Genomic DNA, 20,355 nt, shown 5'->3' with positions numbered 1-20,355 from the left:
CCGACAACAAGCGAAGCCTTCAGGCATGAGCATCAACATCCTCTCCAGGCCTACCACAACGGATGCGCGACTAAAACACTCACTTTTAATTTAGAATTTTTAATTTGGAAATCGAGCTAGATTAGCGTAGCTGCGTGAATAATACATTCTTTCAAAACCAGAGCTTTCATCACAGAAAGCCTGCTTAATTACTTCACCTATGACGATTTGTGACCATCAGCAGTCGATCAGATGTCCGTGGGTGATGAACAGATTACGTTGGAGGGTGCTTACCATGCGGCATGTTGGGCGGCGCTGTGTGGGGCGCGCTCGCGGACAGACTGTTGCTCGAGCCGCGCCGCCCCGGGCTGGGGCGCCGCGCATGCGCCCCCGCGCAGGGCTGTCACAGGTAACCGCCACCTGATGACAACTCAGCGTCGGGGTACCTGGGGCTTTTGGTATCTTTTTTGCGAGTTGGTGATTAATAGTTGAGGTAGACTAGGGTCGCAGTGGTACGAGGATTAGGCAGATAGACTAGTTGCCGACTGGCCAGGATGTGTCGAACTGAACGTTCATATTTTGGTGATATTAGAGACAATAAGAAGAAGAATATTTTATTTACAGTCTGTTTCAAACAATTATTATCGCAGGCTTTAAATTACCTTATGAACTATTATGAAAGTAACAGTAAATACATAGAGAAGTTCCGCTGACGTCAATAAGCCGTTTTTTATTAAATAAATAATTACTTTTGTTAATCTTCTTTCACAAGGAGCTTGAGAACACTCTGTCCTCGGCCTTCCTCATGCCACCGGCTACTTATCGTACGGTCGTCGCGTCGTGGGAGGGCTTCCTGCGCTACGATCACCAGTTCGTGGTCTCTACTCTTGCACCCACAGGTCCTCGGTTCTTCGAAATAATATTATTATGCCAGCCCATTGCCACTTCAGGTTCAAAAAACTTACCATGTTTTTATTTTATTAAGAACTTAAAATATAATGAGAACCCTATATGATGTTATATTTACAGATGCTTATGCCTGGAGATTAAAGTTCATTTTAAGTATAAGTAGAATATTTTATTCTGCCAAGAAAAGTGGAGGGGCAACCCTACCCGCTGAGACAGAATCCCCCTAATCTGTCACTTTGCTTACCAAGTGGACAGTGTAGTTACCGATAGCGTGGGAGGCGACAGAAGCAGTTCTCAAGCGGCAATGTTGACACTATGCAGGTACCCAAGTTGCGATAGGTCAGATAGGACCCAAGGAGAGGTAGGTTTAAAGGTCTGCACCTGAGAATTCATATTCCCCAAAAGTTTATTTGACCGTTTGGAAAAAATATGTACGGTGGATTGTTATGAGAGACCGAATGATGTAGTGGTTAGTGAACCTGACCATTATGACGTAGGTCCTGGGTTCGATGTGCAGATTAGACGTTTTAGATCGCTTTAAGAACACGTGGTATATAATATTGTTGATACTTTTTAAATTTAACCCTAATTGAAATTTCGTTGGTATGTTCCAACATCCCATTATACACTTATGCTTCTCAATCGACGAGATCTTATCAATTACACTACCATGGCTCTATGTAGGGTTATAATAAATTTTTAAGCTGATATTCAAGTCTATATCGGAATAATTGAGACATGATTGAAGAAAATTTGTTTTCCAAGTCATAAAAAAAATTTTTTAAGCATCTTAGACTCTACAATACTTTACATAAGTATACTTAATATATCACGCAAAAATGTTATTTTAAAAAAATTGCTCATTTTGTAGTACTTAAGTACCTAACTATCTACTTACCATTTTATAAACTGCACCAAATAAGATTTTCGGCAAATTTATAAAAGTTATAATATCTCAAAAACTATCTACTTTTTACTCAGGTGATATTGCGATATTCCTGTCACTCCTGAGCTGTCGCGACGCAACACAACGCAGCAATGGAGCCTAGCCTTTATATTTTCCGCTTCGCGATGTAGCAATGGTTTGTTTTGTGCCTCAAACCACAAACAGCTCACTTCCAAAGTCTAATCATCATGTTAGGAAATAAAATAAATACCTACCTGCTGTTTATAATAATCTATGATTTGTGAATGTGTAGCGGTCGTATATCAATCGGTAAGCGCCCGCTTCTCACGCCAAAGATGCGGGTTCGAATCCTGGCGCTGACATGTAGGTATAGGTACCAATGAGTTCTTTATAGTAATAAGTAAGTAGAATGTATTAGTTACCATCGCCCTCACGGTGAAGAAAAACATTGTGAGGAAACCTGTATCTAGATTCTACATTGTGTACCCTAAGTGCATTGTAGTTAGGTACTCATTCAAAATCGGGGATACGGCTCGCGACCTATCACCTGACTACAAAATATGTACAGCGATTAGCGGGTGACTCGACAGCCCTTCTTACGTCTAAGTATAGAAAGCTACTTAATATATAGCGTCTACTCTTTCTTGCAAAATTCTACGTGGTATACTTAAATATATTTCATTTCATTTCATTTCATTGCCAGGTTGTACACTGTACAGTTTACAAGGTGTAGGTACTGAAAATAGTAATGCCGTTGTGACATCAGGGCTTACTTTGTACATGATCAGCTTCATCAATGGCCGCTCTAGATCATGGCGGCATTAAAATCCCGTTCTCTCCTCTAACATAAGCGAGGCCGTTATTATTCTGAGGAACCATACGCATTGGCACAGATAAGGAACATAAAGTACCTACTAATCTGCGCATCATAGATATGCGAACATCAATCTTCTGAGAGTCAGACGTAGACTCCGAATAATAACAGCCTTGTCACAGAAGGGGCATAGTGTAGTGTGTAGTAGATAGAGAGCCCAGAATAATAAATAAGTATCTATTCTATTATATTCTGAGAGGGAGCGAATTTCTTGTACGTGGCTCTCTCGAGTGGAACCTTTGTACATATCCCCTTGATTTCAGCTCAGGCAGCCTACCTCCCGAGTAAACTGGAGTAGCAAGCCTGGGTGTTGCAATAGCTGAGATAGGCGCTCTGTTGGTCCAAGAATAGATTATCTTGTTTCTGTAGTAGGTAGACAAGCTAACAGAATATGTTCAACCGTCTCATCTACTTCCTTATAATATGTCCTACATAAGGGACTAGTCTTAGAGTATATGTTGAGTTACCTATGGTATATGTGTTTATTCACGCAACAATGTCCTTTTAGTAATCCTACCATTAAGGGCCCTTACAGGGTGACGTGCCGCGCCAATTTTGGGTTTTCAATGCTCTTCACACAGCACACGCAGTGACACGCACACATGTAAGTTTGCACAGTGGGTCGATAAACTTTTACTCGCCTACTTTATTGACAATTATGTTCAAGTACATTTTGGGTGATTTTAGGGTAAGTAAGTATAATTCTTACTTACACTGGTAGGCACCAGGAAAGAGTAGAAATTAATAGGGGTGCCACTTTACTCTATACTCGGAACCCGATTAGCTTTCTCAAACAAATGTGTTATTTACTTGTAGAAAGGTAACTACAAGTATTAAAGTGTAGATAATAAGTTTCGGGCATCCTCCAGCCAACTGAACCCCGACGACAAAGCAAAGTAAATACATAGTGTCGCAAAAGGGCTATACTAAGCCAAAAGGGGATGACTCAAGGGGTCATTCTGAACAACTTTTGTTCTACGCGATTTGCAAATTCGAAAAAAAAAAAATTCGTTTTCCATGGTAAAAAGTTGCATGTTCAACAAAGTTTCTATGAAAAAGGTTTTTTTTTGTTAATTTCCAAAACTCGTAGAGCAAAAGTTCAGAATGACCCCCTGTCTTACTCCTTTTTACCCGACTGCCGAAGGAGGAGGGTAATGTTTTTTGATTGTATGTATGTATGTTTGTCTGTTTCTTTGTTCCCTCCTGTAGCCTAAACGGCTTGATAGATTTTGATGTATGAGGTATTGTTAGAAGCGTATTGATGGCGCGATGGTTATAATTAAAATGTACATAGCGCCCTCTAGAGGACATAACGTGATGATCGAAAAAATAATAATTCAACTTTGCCGTGTAAGGTATCAAATGAAAGGGCTTGATTTTCACATTACAAAAATATGCATATTGAAGGTATTTAAATAACAACACCAAAATTATTGAAATAAAAAATGATCATGAACTACTGACGTAAAATTTCATAAAATAAAAACAACTAAAAAGTTACAAATAAAAAAATACAATTATAAACAAACGAAAAACCCGACTGTACGCTAAAAACATGAAAACAAGTCCCAATGTTAATGGAAAGTATCGCAGGCGGGGACCAACTTGACCGCCACTCAAGGCCGTTTTCTAAGTAACATTCAGCTAAATGGTGAACCCTCTGCTGGTCCCCGCCTACGATACTTTCAATTAACATTGGGACTTGTTTTCATCTTTTTAGCGTGCAGTCGGGTTTTTTGTTTGTTTATAATTTGTTTAGTACTATATATACCGCATTTTCAATACCTGTAAGTACATTTATTGGTAGCAGCATAATATTTTTACTTAATTTTACGGTTACGAACGTCAAAAGAAAAAAAGCAACCGTTATAGGATCTCTTTGTTGTCCGTCTGTCTGACTGACTATCTGTCACCGCCCTTTTTCTCAGAAACGGGTAAAGATATCAAGCTGATATTTCGCATAGATGGGGAGTACCCCAAAAAAAATATTATGGTACTCCCTGTCCCACACAAGTAAATTGGGGCTTATATTTTTTCCAGTTATTTTGATGTGTATCCTTTTTTTTCTTTGTTGTTTTGTATAAGTACCTATGTGTTTCTTTTCTTTAAATCTATATTTTTTTTGTTGTTGCTGTCTATGTGTCGAATAAATGTATCTTTATCTTCAAATCACGCAATCTATCGTTTTTTTATTTTGTTGCTACTGTCTATAGAAGAAATTCCGTCATTGACAATTTTACGTTACGAATTTATTTTTATTTATTTTAATTTTATTTTTACATTTTCGTGGAGAACCAACAGCATTTTGTTAATAAATAATTATTACTTATGAACACATAACAACTTGATGCCATACAGAATGAACTTAGTAAACCCAGTAAACCTAACACATCCAGAGGAAAAATAAAATCTCTTTCTCTCTCTCTGAAAAACATACTTAATAGCCTAAACTCGATGCTTTTAGCTATTAACATCTTTGAAATAAAATTGAGCTACCACCGTGTTACTGCCCTCATCAGATCCTCACGAGACCATACCTCAACCAGCACCAAGAGACTGTATTTTTGATCCCTAACCTAATGTTCGTGCGTATTGTCATCACTTAGATCCATTCGCTATATTCCTGCTCCTCATCAGACCTTTACGAGACTGTAATGTCACGAGAATATTGCACACTATCTAATTTAATTTAATGTATTGAATATACTGGAAGAATTATGCTTCCTCAATTTCAAATCAAATTATGTTGGTGTCATAAAAGTTGAAAAAGTGCAATGACAACCAATGTGCAGTGATTTTGTATCTGTACACGATAAGATCGCGAGCTGTCAGTGCTGCCTAAACCGACGTGACCCTTCTTTGGAGGCCAGCGGCCAACTGAGTCAAACGTCACTTGTGTTTATGATTTTATAACACAGAAAGCCGCCATAGATATTTGTATGAAGATTTGAGGGAAAAAAATTGCTCAAGTTTGGGATTAATTTACACAAAATAAGTTTGTGTTTATTAAAAAACAAGGTATTTAGCGCCTAGTCCAAGCCTTTAACTTTATAATATGATAAAAATCATATGAAAATTCTTAATAATTACGACACAGTTGTTACAATACGGGAGTGTGATTTTCTGGTTTTTCGTCATATTCTGAATTTTATTTACAGTTATCCATAACAATTTACTTAAATTCGAATCATTCAGCACCTAGCTAGACTCTTCGACTACCTGTGTGATTTTTTTCAAGGTTGTAGAGCATCGTTTACTACATAATTCTATGACAATGCCAACCCTCGATTCCCCCTTGCTGACCCTTAATTATAAATATTACGGGACAGGTTGAGTAGAATAATAAATATCCTAACCCGTTACAGCAGCAGCATTGATCGTCTTGGATCATGTAATTGTAATTGTGTAATTGACTGAATCCAGAGGTCCAGGTTCAATCCCAGATGAGTCCATCAATATATTGATGACAGGGCATTAAATTAAAATTTTAGTAGGTAGGTAATATACTTACTTAAGTAAAAATGTGACAGGGTGTTGCCAAAGTGGTACAATGAACACTGATTGTAGAGTGTAGGTACCTGCCTACACAATCATATTGTCTACCTTATCTCTTCGCCATCCCAGTTGATTGAAAAAATGTGTCAACAAAGTTAGCCGCCTCGGCCAAAAAGTGAAGTTTTTTGAGAGCACAGCATATCAGCCATGGCACCCACATTGTCATTCAAACTACCTCAATTATTATTCTAATGAGTTTTCAGGGTCTCTCCTGAAATAACTTTAATACTTACAAATTTTTGTAACACTGAGACGAAACGGTTTCGTCTACACGCCTCGATGTGATGAGTCGGTACCTACTACCTACCAATGCCCACTAGCATTAGTGATGGGAAATGGTCCAACATTATGAAGGAAGTGTAGACCATTACCGCAAAGACTCCGCATTCGAGTGAGCCAGATATACCGCCAAACTAACACCGCCAGTTAGTTGTCTCAATCATCATCATCAGCCAATACCAAATCCATAAAAAAAAAAATTATTTACCTACTTCATTACAAACTACACTTGCTTACTCAAACATTTTCGGTTTCATTAGTCGGTTGTAAGCAGATAGTTTTTCAAATATCCAAAAACTCTTTTTATATTGAAAATAATTTTAATAATCGCAAGCAGATCGTTCAACTCGGTTCAACAACAATAACAACATTCATAATTTCCCGCCCAATGTGTAAAAAGTTGCCAATATCCAACACCTACCCCAGTGCTGCCAAGTAATCAATTAAAGTTTTTGTAAATTACTCTTTCTATGCTTTAAGTTTAACAAAAACTAAAGTTTAAAATCAAATTAATAAAATATGTTTTTATAACAGGAGAATATAACAAAAATATCTTGGATAAAAAATAATAAATACGAAAACAACAGTTCAACGAGACCGTATCCGGCGGAATAATGTCGCCGCCAGGCGGCGCCACTGTCGCGCCGTCACTCGTGTATTGTAGTTCCTTCTGTTTTGAAACCCAAGCTTTGGAGAATTTGTTCCCTGGATTTGCTGTAAAAGTGATCTAAAAGTATTTATAAAGTGTAAATCTACGGAGTATCTGCAATGGAAAAACGTGTTGTACTAGAACTACGAGGCAGAAACCCATCACAGGTAAATCATTGTTTTCCGATGCTGGAATGTTTTGTCGATACGTATTTTATGAAGTGCCTCTACTTATAACTTAATATTTCGTATATTATCGTTTGCAGTTCGATGAATTTTATTGAGAATACACTTGAATTAATTCCTAATGTTAATCCAATGCCTAAATGAACATGTAGCTTGTTAAATTACAAAAAATAGCCATTACCGATTGTTACGTTTCATGGGCACATACCACTGAATTTGTAAGATTATCGATATTGCGATGATTATAATTATACATGTTACATGCTGACTTATATATTTACTTACTTATTACGTAAATTTTCGGGTTAAATGTCCCCATTTAAAATATTTTTTGGATTGAGGTTAAGTATTGAAACTTTGATTATGAACGTTACCACAACCTTGTTTTTATGTATTTCATAGAATTAATGAACATGTGTTCAGCATAGGTCCTACAACTGCATTGTGCACTTAATTAAATGCATGATAGAAAGATAAAACTATAAAAAACTTCATTGCATGCCTATTGGAAGGCTCATTGATTATGTGTATTGTCAATGTCAGTTTAATATTGGGATGTAATTTGCCCGTTAAAACTGCTTCAATTTACATAATTCATTATGAAATTCATAAGATTAAATACTGTACGGCGTAGTAATAACTAGAATTGTTCAAAGATACCAAACAAATAGATATTGGCTGAAACCCTCTTAGGTTGACATACTTCAACCCAATTTCGCGCCCTTTCACCTTAGACCTACTGAATTTAAATAAAAAGGTGTAATTATCAATGAATATTACACAAAAATAAAAGGGAAATAAGTAGTACCCATTACTGTATCTGTGTCTTACAAAAAAATACACATAATTTAGGTATATTTTTATATTGACACACGCCTTACCATATCGCGGCCATGTTTATTGTCTGGTTGGATTCGTGTCATCCGCCATTGTACAATTTTAACAAATTCGTTTTTACGCTCGATATTAACACGGGATCTTCTCAATATCATGAGAAACTACAAGATTAACTTGAAAGCTTTGTCACGAACAGGACATCTTGCCGAAATTAGCACTATTTTTCCTTATTTTACAAACTACGCAAGTGCTTTGACAACTCACAACACTTGACGTTTCGTTAGCTCGCTCGACTTCTATTGGCATTCTTTCGAAATAACTCCAGCCAGTTACAATACTCATTAATTTCGCATTACTTATAAGATGGAGATCAATACAGCATTAATTTTGATTAAATTGATAGCGATTTTCGAAATCACTTAAAGATATCTATAACTAACCCTGAAGTTATGAGTAAACTGGGCACCTAAAAGCTATATCCGTAACATCCATAGTAAAACCTTCCTGTATAGTCTATTTCATATTTCCCTATATCTCGAAACGCTTTTGAGCTACATCTCAATCTGTTTATGCACCTGAAATTCAACCTATTTATTTCTTGTGTATTTATCTAAATTCACACAAGAAGCTAAACTCTCCATAACGACAGGCGACAACTACAAGTATAATATAAACATGTAAATGATTCCTCATCTGAAAAATAGATGGCGCTAGAAACTTACCACTGTAGTGGCGCAAAATTTAAATAAAACAACAAACACAGGAGAGTGTTTGCAATAATTTGAGGAGGACCATGGCACAATCATAGCAAATAGGTGAATAGGCTGTTACTATGAAAAAGGATCCTGCTGCCACATGGTTTTTCTATTCCTTTACACTGAAAAGCATTATAACAGTTCAACATATTGGTTTCCAGGTGAAGGAGTTGAACCTGGATAACTGCCGCAGCACCAACATTGTGGGGCTGACGGACGAGTACACCAGCCTTGAGGTGCTCAGCCTCAACAACGTCGGTCTCACAACACTCAAAGGGTTCCCCACACTCCCAAAGCTGAGGAAACTTGAGCTCTCTGACAACAGAATATCCAACGGACTCAACTTCCTTAACGGATGCAAGAAACTGTCACACTTAAACCTTTCGGGAAACAAAATCAAAGATCTGGAGACCCTGAAGCCACTTGAAGAGTTTGAGAACCTCAGAAATCTGGATCTGTTCAACAATGACGTGACGAATATTGATGACTACAGGGTCAAGGTGTTTGCCTTACATCCTTCTCTCAAATACTTGGATGGGTAAGTGTGACAAGACTCTATTTAACATCAATTACTTAATCTAGAGAAAAGTTCTTATAACAAAAATATGATCAATATCAGAGAATTCCATCCTGATATCTCTAAGATATTAGGCTATGAAAATAGTTGGATGAGAATGCCAAGGATAGAGAGTACCACTCTTTGTGAGAGTACTATTTCCAGCAGAAGATAATTCCTTTTGTGTCTGTCAGCCTGCTAGATAAGAAAGAAAGAAAGTACATTTAGATTAGGGTTTGTCACAGTGGTAAAAGGATTGGCCAGTCAGATTAGCACCACAGACTCACTGCCCAAGGAGCAGGAAAAAAGCCTTCTCAAGTAACATAATAGCAAGTTCCTTATTTAAGATTGCAGACAATAATAATAGGACCACTAGCTTTATCTGTGAGCTTCGCTTTGCCTTAAAATATTTTCCCGTGAGAATTCTGGGATAAAATCTTAGTCAGATTTGTGTTAATCCAGGGTGACTCTGACTACTACTACATAAGTTGTTGCAGTCCTATGGCACCCCAGAGGTGCAGAGGGTCTCCACTAACGTCCGCCACTTCCGCCTATCTTTGGCTGTACTTTTGGCCTCACTCCAGCTTAGTCCAGCGGCTCGCAGCTCGTTTTCGACGCTTCGGCGCCATGTTTGGACAGGGCGTCCCCGGGAGCGCTTGCCATTTGGTGGCCTCCAGTCAAAAGCTATAATTGCGGCATTCGTAGCTCCTCTTCGTACAGTGTGCCCAATCCATCTCCACTTTCGTTTCGCAATTTCCTTGCCGATGGGAGATTGTCGTACTACTACATGAGTAACAAACAGCAATGATGATGCTTGTGCGTTGCAGGTTCGACAAGGAGGATCGCGAGGGCGAGGACAGCTCGGCGGAGGACGAGGACGACCTGAATGGGAACAACGACTCCGACGACGAACACGACGGGGACAGTAAGTGCACGCTACCATTCAGGGGAGATGTTCTAAGTGATATCAGACAGTGACATGATGAGCTAGACGAACCACAACTATTAGACGGGTGCAACATGCGACTCTGAGCTACAGAAACAAGTGTGTCACAACCAGCTAACCCTATGTTCCAGAAACAAGTTTCCCACAAACAGCTAAGCTTAATTAGCCTGATTTCTTTATAGAAATATGCAATTTTCTGACCAAGACACTGAAATATTGGTATTTTAACCATCTGCCTAAGCGTCACTTAAGAATTTTATTGTAACAAACAACACCTTAATCATCTATTAGAATACATCATTGATATTATCTGGGGGGACATTCGGTTTTAGCCGGGTTGTTGGTATTCGGGTTATTGGTTTTCCTTCAATTGTTTCTTACAAGGATTACTTTGGCCAGCTCACCGTTTCTTCAGCTTAAGGTACCATATTCCGCTGTTAATGACATTGTTTCACATTGATCCTATGTGCTGTTAGCTTCTTCCTCTATCTCTATCTACCATCATCATTATTCTAGGATTTATTTCAAGTATGTATCCTCAATTTCCCATCTACTACTAATTGAGCTCATACAGAACATTTGGTCATGGTTGCACATGCTTCGGCCATATCTTTACCATCACACATCACACCTCTCGCAACAAAGGGTGGTAACTGTAACACAATTACTGTGTTACAGATCTGCACACAGACATGGCATGTCTGAATATTAGCGATGACACTGTGGCAGATAGGACCGGCCCGACCCTACCCATGGCAATGTACGCAATATACGGCCTTCTGTTCACCGTCAACTTGTTGTTCAAGAGACAAAGTAAGCATCTACTTGTGATGGGATGCTTAGTTGATATGTTGTACCATAAGGCTGCTTTTTGTACGGTTTTAAGTGTCTTAAATTGTTATGTATTATGTGTTTTAGTATCAATAAAATGTATTGTAAGCTAAGTTTATTATAAACACAATACAACGAAGACTCAATATCTACGAGTCTAGCGAAATAGTGTCCATGTGAGACCTTATACCTAAGTGTTGCCTACGTGTTGGTGGAATTAAAATGAGTTTGTGTTTGATTTAATGGTGCTGTTTCCATTGTTGCAGGTTCCGACGGTGAAGACGACGACGACGTGTCACTCAGTGCCGTGTACAATGATAACTTAGGTAAGTTTCGGCTTCCCAATCTCTTTTGACCACAAGCCAGACCACTCTAGGCTGGGAGTACGCATTATGGAAACAGTCGCAAACCATGAGGCCTATGGGCGCTTTTATCAGCTAATAGCAGGTGGGTTGAGCACATTTAGATGTAGGCTAGCGTGAGAGAGCCAGGTGCAGGTACTTACACCCCTACAGATAATAGAATTGCAGGCGAGTAGTATACATGTGAGTCACGTCACCATACCACATCCGGCCTGTGTGGTCAAAAGATACCTTATCATCAGGATACAGTCATTTTATCATAAGTTAGTTTCACGTCTGCTCATTGATTATGAATGAAACTCGATTACGTAATTTATCTTGCAGGTAGTGTGTCTGCCACTTATAAACTTACTAAAAACTACTTAAAAATATGGCTCAGGAGTTTCTTGCTTCCGTTCTTCTCCTAAGACAAAGAGCCCCTTATCCGAATGGAGAGTAGTTCGTAAAAATTGACATAATAAAAAAAAAGATTTATACGATGAATAAAAACATTTGACTCTTTATACTTACAGTGTAACTTCAAAATACATTTTAGCTAATAAAGTCTCTTATTACAGAGGAGGAGAGCTCAGCGAGCTCGCTGTACGAGGGCAGCGACGTGGAGGAGGAGGAGGACGACGAGGCCGAGGACAATGAGAACAACGCCGACAACCACAAGACCACAGGTCAGTAGTCAGTTTACTCACATTATAAAAGAGGAAGTTTGTAAGTATGAATGCAAACTACTCAATAGTTACTGCGTATGGACGGATGCTGGTTACCCTTTCACGTAACTACGTATGTGGTATGCAAACAGCTGATTTCCTAGCTCATTAGGTAAATTTTTAGGCGAAGCGAACCTCACCGGAAACCTAGAGAACCAATAATTGACCACTTTTGGCGTTACAAACCGCAAAAAAAACCATAGCAGTGTCAAACCAGCCCTGATAACTTGCTATTTTCGACGTGTCGTCGTTCCATAAGGCTTAGAGTAGAGGATATGGGATGCCCCCCATATCCTTTTAGGGCAGACAACACCATTGCCTGCCTAAGTTCTTCAATTTATCATCACGCTGATTCATTTAAGGTAGGTGGATGCACACATTTAGGTTAACTCTGCAGTCTTCATTACGATGTTAACCTTTACAATCAGACCACCAGTGGATAAGGAGTTTTTGTTTCCTTGAGCTCATTATAAACAACATTCCGTTTCCGTTTCCAGACGGCGAGAAGGAAACGGACGGCGAGCAGGAGGAGAGCACCCGGGGGAAGAAACGGAAACACGACGAGGAAGAGAACTGAGCCGCGCTGTGAGTGCACCCTGTATACAGCGCCCGATGCATCGGACAATAAACGTATCACAACACCAGACTTTCATACCCAATGTCCCACAGACCCCTTGTGAGATCGAGACTAAGCTTCTTGTTAGTGTTAAGTTGTGGACGCGCTGTGAATATTATTGTTTTCTATCTATGTTGATGTCCTCGTGTGGAGCCTGTAGTTTGTTGTCCGAGAAGTTAATGTTTCAATTAAATTTGTATATGTAATAATACTTTTTTTTATTCTATTGACATACTTAATCGAGTGTGCATGACGATAGTGATAGATGCAACTCTCGTGCAGTAGGAAGTAATGCAAGTGTTCCTTTCCCTCGGTTTATTTATTGACTGTATTCCGCCTGTGCTGTCGATTACATGTTTCTCTAAAATCTCGAGAGTATTTTTATATCTTAGGAGTCGTCTGTCATTAGGAAATTGAATGATTCAAAGTACAAGGAAAACAAAAAAAGATTTTTACGATATTTCCTAATAAAGTCACCGCATACATTCCCTTTTCTACTCGTTGTTGAGTGATCACCGGTCCTTGTCATTCGTTCATTAGATGTAATTCCGAGTCAGTAGTAAAGAACTAGATTTGTTTTGCAAAACAAAGAAATCTCAGTATGTAATGTGAACCGGCGTCGGCCCAGTGTGCCCGACTAGACACGTAGCGTCCCCACAAGTAGACGCTAAGTATTACATATTCCAATAATTAGATCAATTTTAAAACAAGCCTTTTGAGTTCACAAAGAGGTATTTTTCTACAATCTTTTTAAATCTTAAATATATGAATGCACTTATAAGAATATTCAATAATAATGAAATATTTGGTTGATGCATCACGGCGTCAGAGCCAGAGTTTGTTGAAGAGAGTTTTAGTTAATAATTTTATTGTAATATGTAAGTCATTAAGTTTAAGTAATTTACAACTTGGCCTGTTGATATATATTATATAATCCTAATAAGATTTTTTTATTTCCGGGATTGTAAAATAAAAACTTAAACATACAAAGTAGCGTTTTATTTCAGATCACAACTTGAACACAATAAATTAACCTTAAAATCATGTTTAACAATTATCCGCTCCTAACAACCTATCCTTATCTAATCCATTTAACAAAACTCATTTTCAATTATTGATACTTAGGTACTACAATTTAAGATTAAAACAACAGATACTACAGTAATAAACACAATACGGCCTCAGTTCACCATATTGTCATCAGCCCGAAATCGTCCGCTGCTGGATGCAACAATACATTTAAAGAATACAATCGACTCACTCTTACAATAATCAAAGCTGGGATTTCACATTAACGCTCGGGCCGAACAACAGATCACGTGATCAGACATTTCCATACAAGTTGGCTAGAACGGAGCGTACTGTTATCGTGTAAACCCTGCTTAAAGGTTGGAATAAAAGGCAATCTAAAAATCACCAGACGTTACTAGCTATTCTGCTGTTCCAAGAACTGCTGCAACAGTCCATTCTCGATGGGTATCACCAGGTTCTCACTCCCATCATAACTTGCTTTATTGTGTAAACCCCGCAAATGTTAGAACAGAAGGCAATCAACAAATTACTAGACGTCACTAGCTATTCTGCTGTTCCAAGAACTGCTGCAACAGTCCATTCTCGATCGGTATAACAAGATTCTCACTTCCATCGTAGCTTCTTTTGGTCCGGACGAGGCGATGGTCGAGGAACTCGGTGAGCTGTGCTCGGAGCGCCACGTCCGAGCTCACGAGGAACTGCTCCCGGGACTTGGAGTAGAGGTCGCGGAATGGGAGGCCTGGGGGAGAAATTACATATTTTAACTATATGACTTACATTCAGAAACGGTTGCTGTCCTGATTGAAGGACCTGGGAGTGGAGTGCTGGGAGATGTGTGTGTGAACCTTTACCCTACTCTTCACTCAATGCAATGTTTGGAAAGAACACATGTAGGTAATATTGCATTATGTACAATAAAATAGATACAAAATTAAAAATTATTATGTGTATGAAGAAACACACAGCGTGGCAGCAAGGGCTTGCAATTTAGATGTCTTACCCATGGATGGATTATTTATACATTTTTTTATTTCACATTTCCACATTAATCTTCTATCATCATTAGCGAATAATCCTTTACAGCCGCAGCCGGACATACGCCTCTCTAAAACTCCACAGCTCAATCGAACCCTGAACCTCTTTATAGCAACAAAAAAAACCTCACCTTGATAATGCGCCTGCTTATCATTATCCAGCTGATGCTGTATAATAATATTAAATATTCCCTTCGCATTAGTGGTAAGTGACGCGTAAACACTCCTAAGAGACGACAACTGAAGCGCGCCGCTTCGGTGAGACATCAGGGAAGTCTCGAAGGAAGTCTCTTCGGTGTAGGGAATGAAGGTGGTGGTATCCCACCAGGTGAAGTTGAACTTGCTGAGCTTGGAGTGGTCCCACACTGTGGATGGTAATGTGTTTGGTTAGTTATTTTTCAGGGTGAAGGGTTATATGCAGCGGGGAAAATACACCATTTTTATTATTAGGGTTTACATTGTAATTCTTTAGCACACTTGACCATATTTTATCATAATTTTATATCCTTCCACCTAAACGTTGCCTGGAAGTCATTAACCTACACATAATTCACAATTTATGTAAGTTAGAAATTAGCGTTTTTTCCACCTTTCTTCAATGTAATCACTACCACATATTTTTTTATCAAATAAGAATTATAATTACACACAAACTACCTGTCTAGATCTAGATGATAAGTCCAATACACGTATGAACGATGTAAAACTAAACTTTACGAACAAAGTTTACCAGTTTTCAAACAAATCCTTGCAGAACCGTTAATTAGTTCCAATTATACTCTGTTCGCACTTTACACGTTTTCTAACTCAGTTGGGTTGATTTTAGAACAATTATTACGCGAATGCCCGCACAAATAGTTAGCTCCCAGGCTTAGCCGACCTAATGACTAGTTTCGGCTTAGGAGCGTAGTTTTGACGCAATGCGGTACTAGGTGTAGATAGATATCTAGATTGCAAATTGCATGGGCTGAATCCTTTGTTCCCGTTAAGTAACAGCATTTTTATGATACAGTTACCTGTATGTCGTAGCCATGAAATATTTGCATATATGAGAGAAAGATGAAGTGGACTTAATTTTATTAAATACAAAAGCATAGAAAAATACACTATCGTAGATCAAATACTTAGATTATTATCAAAGCTATGGCACGAAAATTGTGTGCCGTCTATGTGGCTGTCCGGCTGTGGTAGATTATTGTTTAGTTCTGGTATGTATTTTAGACGACTGGTTATGTATAGAAAGGCCTTTGACTCATAACAGCAATCGCTAAAGACGTATACGTTAGGAAACAAGGATGTGAGGTAAACAAAACCTACCACTTTTCAATATAAAATTAATTAATTATAATCGTAATTTCAAGATGTGTCGTTTTCTAGATTTTTACCATCACTGTTAGAGCAAGCAATAGTTTATATTAGTTTATAGTACAAAGGTATACTCACATAACGGCGCATTGATGTGATCAATACTGGCCAGCGTGTGAACGTTTCTAATCTGCGACAAACACGCCAGCATGGCTTGAGCCTTCGAATTCCTTAACATCGCCCCATCAATATTATGAATAATCAGGAACAACTCTATCCCATTCTCTGTCAACTGCGTATCAATCAGATTCACCACATCTCCAATATTCGAGGGCACATGTGTGTACTCCAGCAGATCAATAACTATAGATTCTAGAATATTCTTCATTGTTAAACTGGGGAAGAATCCATTGACAACTATACACGGATAATCCTGTAACATTTGTTCCTGAAATCTGTGTAGAACGGATCTTTTGGATCCCACCCCGTAGAGCACAATATTGTAGTTTTCACTCAGTACATAGAGCCACTTGTCAAACAGTTGTTCGTAGTAAGTGTTCAGCTCGGTGACTTTCAGCCGGTGCTCGGCTGACATCAGGATATCTTGTTGCTGCTCCATGTTATCATTTAGGTTGAAGTTTTTGAGTCTCTCGAGCGTGTGGTCTGAGGTTACTATCTGAAATAGACAATTGGGGCTGTAATGTAATGTAGGGTAGTTTGATTTGTAATATTGTGCACATAAAGTTTTTATATGAAGAGAATTAAGTCTTTGTTTATAATCATCAGACAGAGGCTTTTTCCAAGCAGCGAAAACACTATTATCGGCCTTCCTCATGCAGGTACAGGTAAGGGGCAGAGAAACCTGACCCCCCTCAGAAGCATTGTTACATTGTTACTACCTGACTGTACTACCAACAACGTATCTAAGGGGTTGTGTTGATCCACTCGATGACCATGCGACATTCACTGGTGATAAAGCGGTGTCCACACCACACACGGTCCACCTGTCGACTGGATTGGACACTGGTTAGGTGCCGTGTAGCCCCAATGAGCTGCAACCTTTATAACCCTTCCTTCTATAACCCCTCCACAGAAAACCCCCTATAACCTTACCTTCTTACTAGAGTTCATCATGAAATAGTTATCAGGAGTAACAATATACTCCGAGTCTTTATTCTTATTCCGTTGCGGCGCGCGGCGGCCGCGGGGCGGGGGCGGGGGCGGGGCGCGCGGGGAGGAGTCCTCGGAGCCACTGCCTGACTGCGAAGATGCTGCACTCTGGAATTTATAATGATTTGTAAAATAAAGTCGAAAGTCATTTAGGTCACACATACATACTCATTCTTTCGGAATGGGTATTACTTTTATACTTTTTATAGAAACCTGACCCCCTCTCAGTAACAATGTCCTCCAAGAGAGAGGTTTCTGTGCTTGCCAAAGTAAAAAAACGCATACCCTGGGAGTCATTGATAACAAGTAACAACTCATCTAACTGGCTAATAATCCTCTTACTATGGTCAAACCATAGTTCAGATTTAGAGTTAGCCAAGATGAAGTCGACCATAAGATGACTATGTAGGTGACTGCCAGTTTCAGTTGCCTATTTACTTCTTGGTAAGTCGTTCTATCACTGATTCAATATTTATCAGCCCATTATCGTTCACTGCTGGTCATAGGCTTTTCTCAAGGATTGCCACATTTTTTTCTACCTACTTTTATATGTATATAAGGTTGACAGCCTAGCAGGCCACTTTAATCGGGAACTTATCTAACCTAAGATAAACTACAAACCAATGGATATTACCTCATGGTCACTCCCCTCGGGTACAAAGTCACTGCTGCTGGCCGAGAAGTCACTGTCTGCACTGTCGCTGTCCACCTCTTTGATGATTCCTGAAATTAATGGTACAAATATAAGGTCAGCATATTCAGATAATATTGATATGAAGACTCAATTGTACTATTCTACTACCATTAAATTGTAGGCTAAATTAGTAGTACTGGTATTATTGTACTTATCTTATATAAATAACTAAAGTTTAACAAAGGTTGTCTGGAAGAAATTGCTTTTTGGCAATAAGCCAACCCACATATGTTTTTACTGTGTTTTCATTAAAATTTGTCATGTATTTATACTGTGCTTTGTATACAATAAAGTGTTCATAAATAAATAAATCATTTTTTAAGATTCAATTTGCCTATTTATAATTATTCACTTATAAATACTTACTCTTCTTCATAATATCCTTAACTTGTTTTGGAGTGGCCTCACATATTTTACCAAATGGACTAGCAGTCCCCTTCAGAAGGCTTTTTCTGGGGGTTTTCAATGGAGTGTCTACCTTGGGGGAGTTGGAAATGGCTAACTTAACCATGTTCTGTAGGTCATGCTTTGTGTGCCGCGACTTAAACTTGAACATGTCTTGGCCTTCCACATCATCATTGCTGAACAGGGCTGAAAAGTGAAGGTTTTAATATTAATTTAATTGTTAATTATTATTAATTTAAGAATTTGACTACTGTAAGGTTTAATTTGAAGTGTACTTAAAGAATTACAGTAAAAAAACTAATGTCTGGAGACTAAAATAAGTAGTCAATATAAGTACTTATTTGCTTTTTGAAATTTTCATGACTACCTGAAGGCTTTTGAGGACACACTTCCCCATCAAAGTCACTAAGCTCTTCTTCATCAGAGCTGAGAACCTGAGCCCTGCGCTGCCTCGTGCCTTCAACAAACTCCCCAAACTTTTTAGGTTGTTTCCTTTGTCTCCCGCTCTTCCTCAGACCTGTATCCGACATCTCCTGGTCCATTTCTGAAGCAGAAGTAAGTTTTATACTCTCCAGCACTACACGGCATTCTTTCAAGCCACCCTTCACAGCGTCGTCCATGTGCTTGTTAAGATTAATGGTGCTAGTAAGGTTTGGCATGGTTACGCAGATACAACACACAGCACCCGGCCACTACCACCACTACTACTTATGTTATTTCTGAGGACACTACAGGCTTCACAACACAAAACAACACGGTAAAATTAGCAGTCAGTGCTCAAGCAATACAGTTTCAAAGGCTTCAGTGCTGTTTATTAAATTACCCAACAAAAACTATACACACAACATAAGGAGTACATGTAAATTATCAAACCATTATTGCTTAGTGCTTTACTCATGTTTTATATCGTAAATAAAGAGTATCAAAAATAAAAATACTGAAAAATTACAAAATTTACAAACAAAATCAAAATGAAACCGGTGAAACGTCAAAAATAAAGTTAATTTGTCAAATGTCATTGTCAAATAGTGAAATTGTCAAACAAACTTGACGCGCTTGTACGGCTGCGTTCAAAAGTTTTGATGTTATGATTTTACTATAAAACAAAATGTATTAATTAAAAAGAAGATGTAGGTATCGTAGCATCGCACTCAGGCTCTAAATACCCAGTTTATGCTAATGCGAGGCATAATATTATGTCAATAAGGCGTCTCTATTTAGGCCACGAGGTCTTCGGGGTCTATTCTATTCTCTGTGGGGTATTTGAAATCCTTTAAAATCATCAATATACATATGTAATAATTATTATCAGTATACAGATAATTTAATTTATTGTAATTTTATTGGGTCTAGAATTTTATTAGTTTCAATTTATTGTATTTTGCTAAATTTCATTAATCCTTTTTTATTGGCCTAAATATTTGCATGCCTGTAAGGTGAAATGTGCTGAACTGATTATAAATGTAACACGCAAATAAATGTCTTTGTCTTTGTCTTTTGTCTTTGTCTTTGCAGAAAGACTAACTAATGTGGATGGATCACATGATGGACAGCATAATAATCAGCACCAACATTATTTTGTACTGTTTCTTGCATGCCAAAACAATCTTGCAATGACGCGAATTGTAAGATCGAAGAGTTGTCGCTATCAGTGCTTATGATAACGTTAAGATATTTTTGCAACACCTTAGAGGTACCTACAGTCCATCTATAAAGTTACTAGTTAGTTAAGTATAAGTACTTAATAGGTTTTTGACTTAATATTGAGATA

The 20,355-nt window shown here is 38.3% G+C and overlaps 3 protein-coding genes across 5 annotated transcripts in view; 1 reads left to right on the top strand and 2 right to left on the bottom strand.

The window, feature by feature from the left end:
- Window positions 1-404, bottom strand: part of LOC119690899 — a 44,595-nt gene extending 44,191 nt beyond the window's left edge. Inside the window, exon 1 of the mRNA XM_048623122.1 lies at window positions 274-404. The gene's annotated coding sequence lies outside the window, so the exon portion shown is untranslated. The remainder of the gene's footprint in view (window positions 1-273) is intronic.
- Window positions 405-7,027: 6,623 nt separating this feature from the next.
- On the top strand, window positions 7,028-13,930 carry LOC105389645 (acidic leucine-rich nuclear phosphoprotein 32 family member A). 2 transcript variants are annotated; one of them, XM_038122485.2, is made up of 7 exons: window positions 7,028-7,319; window positions 9,091-9,467; window positions 10,313-10,410; window positions 11,110-11,244; window positions 11,529-11,588; window positions 12,182-12,289; window positions 12,826-13,930. In XM_038122485.2, the coding sequence occupies exons 1-7, from the start codon at window positions 7,272-7,274 to the stop codon at window positions 12,903-12,905; spliced, it is 906 nt and encodes a 301-aa protein (XP_037978413.2). In that variant the 5' UTR covers window positions 7,028-7,271; the 3' UTR covers window positions 12,906-13,930. The 2 variants fall into 2 exon arrangements, with proteins under 2 accessions (XP_037978413.2, XP_037978419.1); XM_038122491.2 differs by lacking the exon at window positions 11,110-11,244 and having other exon boundaries at window positions 7,044-7,319.
- LOC105389646 (origin recognition complex subunit 2) lies at window positions 13,929-19,567 on the bottom strand. Of its 2 annotated transcripts, XM_038122370.2 has the most exons (8): window positions 19,458-19,567; window positions 18,952-19,128; window positions 18,546-18,770; window positions 18,120-18,208; window positions 17,429-17,593; window positions 16,454-16,991; window positions 15,142-15,375; window positions 13,929-14,715 (listed from the first exon to the last, which is right to left on the bottom strand). In XM_038122370.2, the coding sequence occupies exons 1-8, from the start codon at window positions 19,480-19,482 to the stop codon at window positions 14,516-14,518; spliced, it is 1,653 nt and encodes a 550-aa protein (XP_037978298.2). In that variant the 5' UTR covers window positions 19,483-19,567; the 3' UTR covers window positions 13,929-14,515. The 2 variants fall into 2 exon arrangements, with proteins under 2 accessions (XP_037978298.2, XP_037978290.2); XM_038122362.2 differs by having other exon boundaries at window positions 18,952-19,543.
- Between the last annotated feature and the right edge of the window lie 788 nt (window positions 19,568-20,355).

This window comes from Plutella xylostella, chromosome 9 (assembly GCF_932276165.1).
Source record: "Plutella xylostella chromosome 9, ilPluXylo3.1, whole genome shotgun sequence".
NCBI lineage: Eukaryota > Metazoa > Arthropoda > Insecta > Lepidoptera > Plutellidae > Plutella > Plutella xylostella.
The sequence above is the reverse complement of the archived record's forward strand: the minus strand, read 5'-3'. Positions and strand labels throughout refer to the sequence as shown.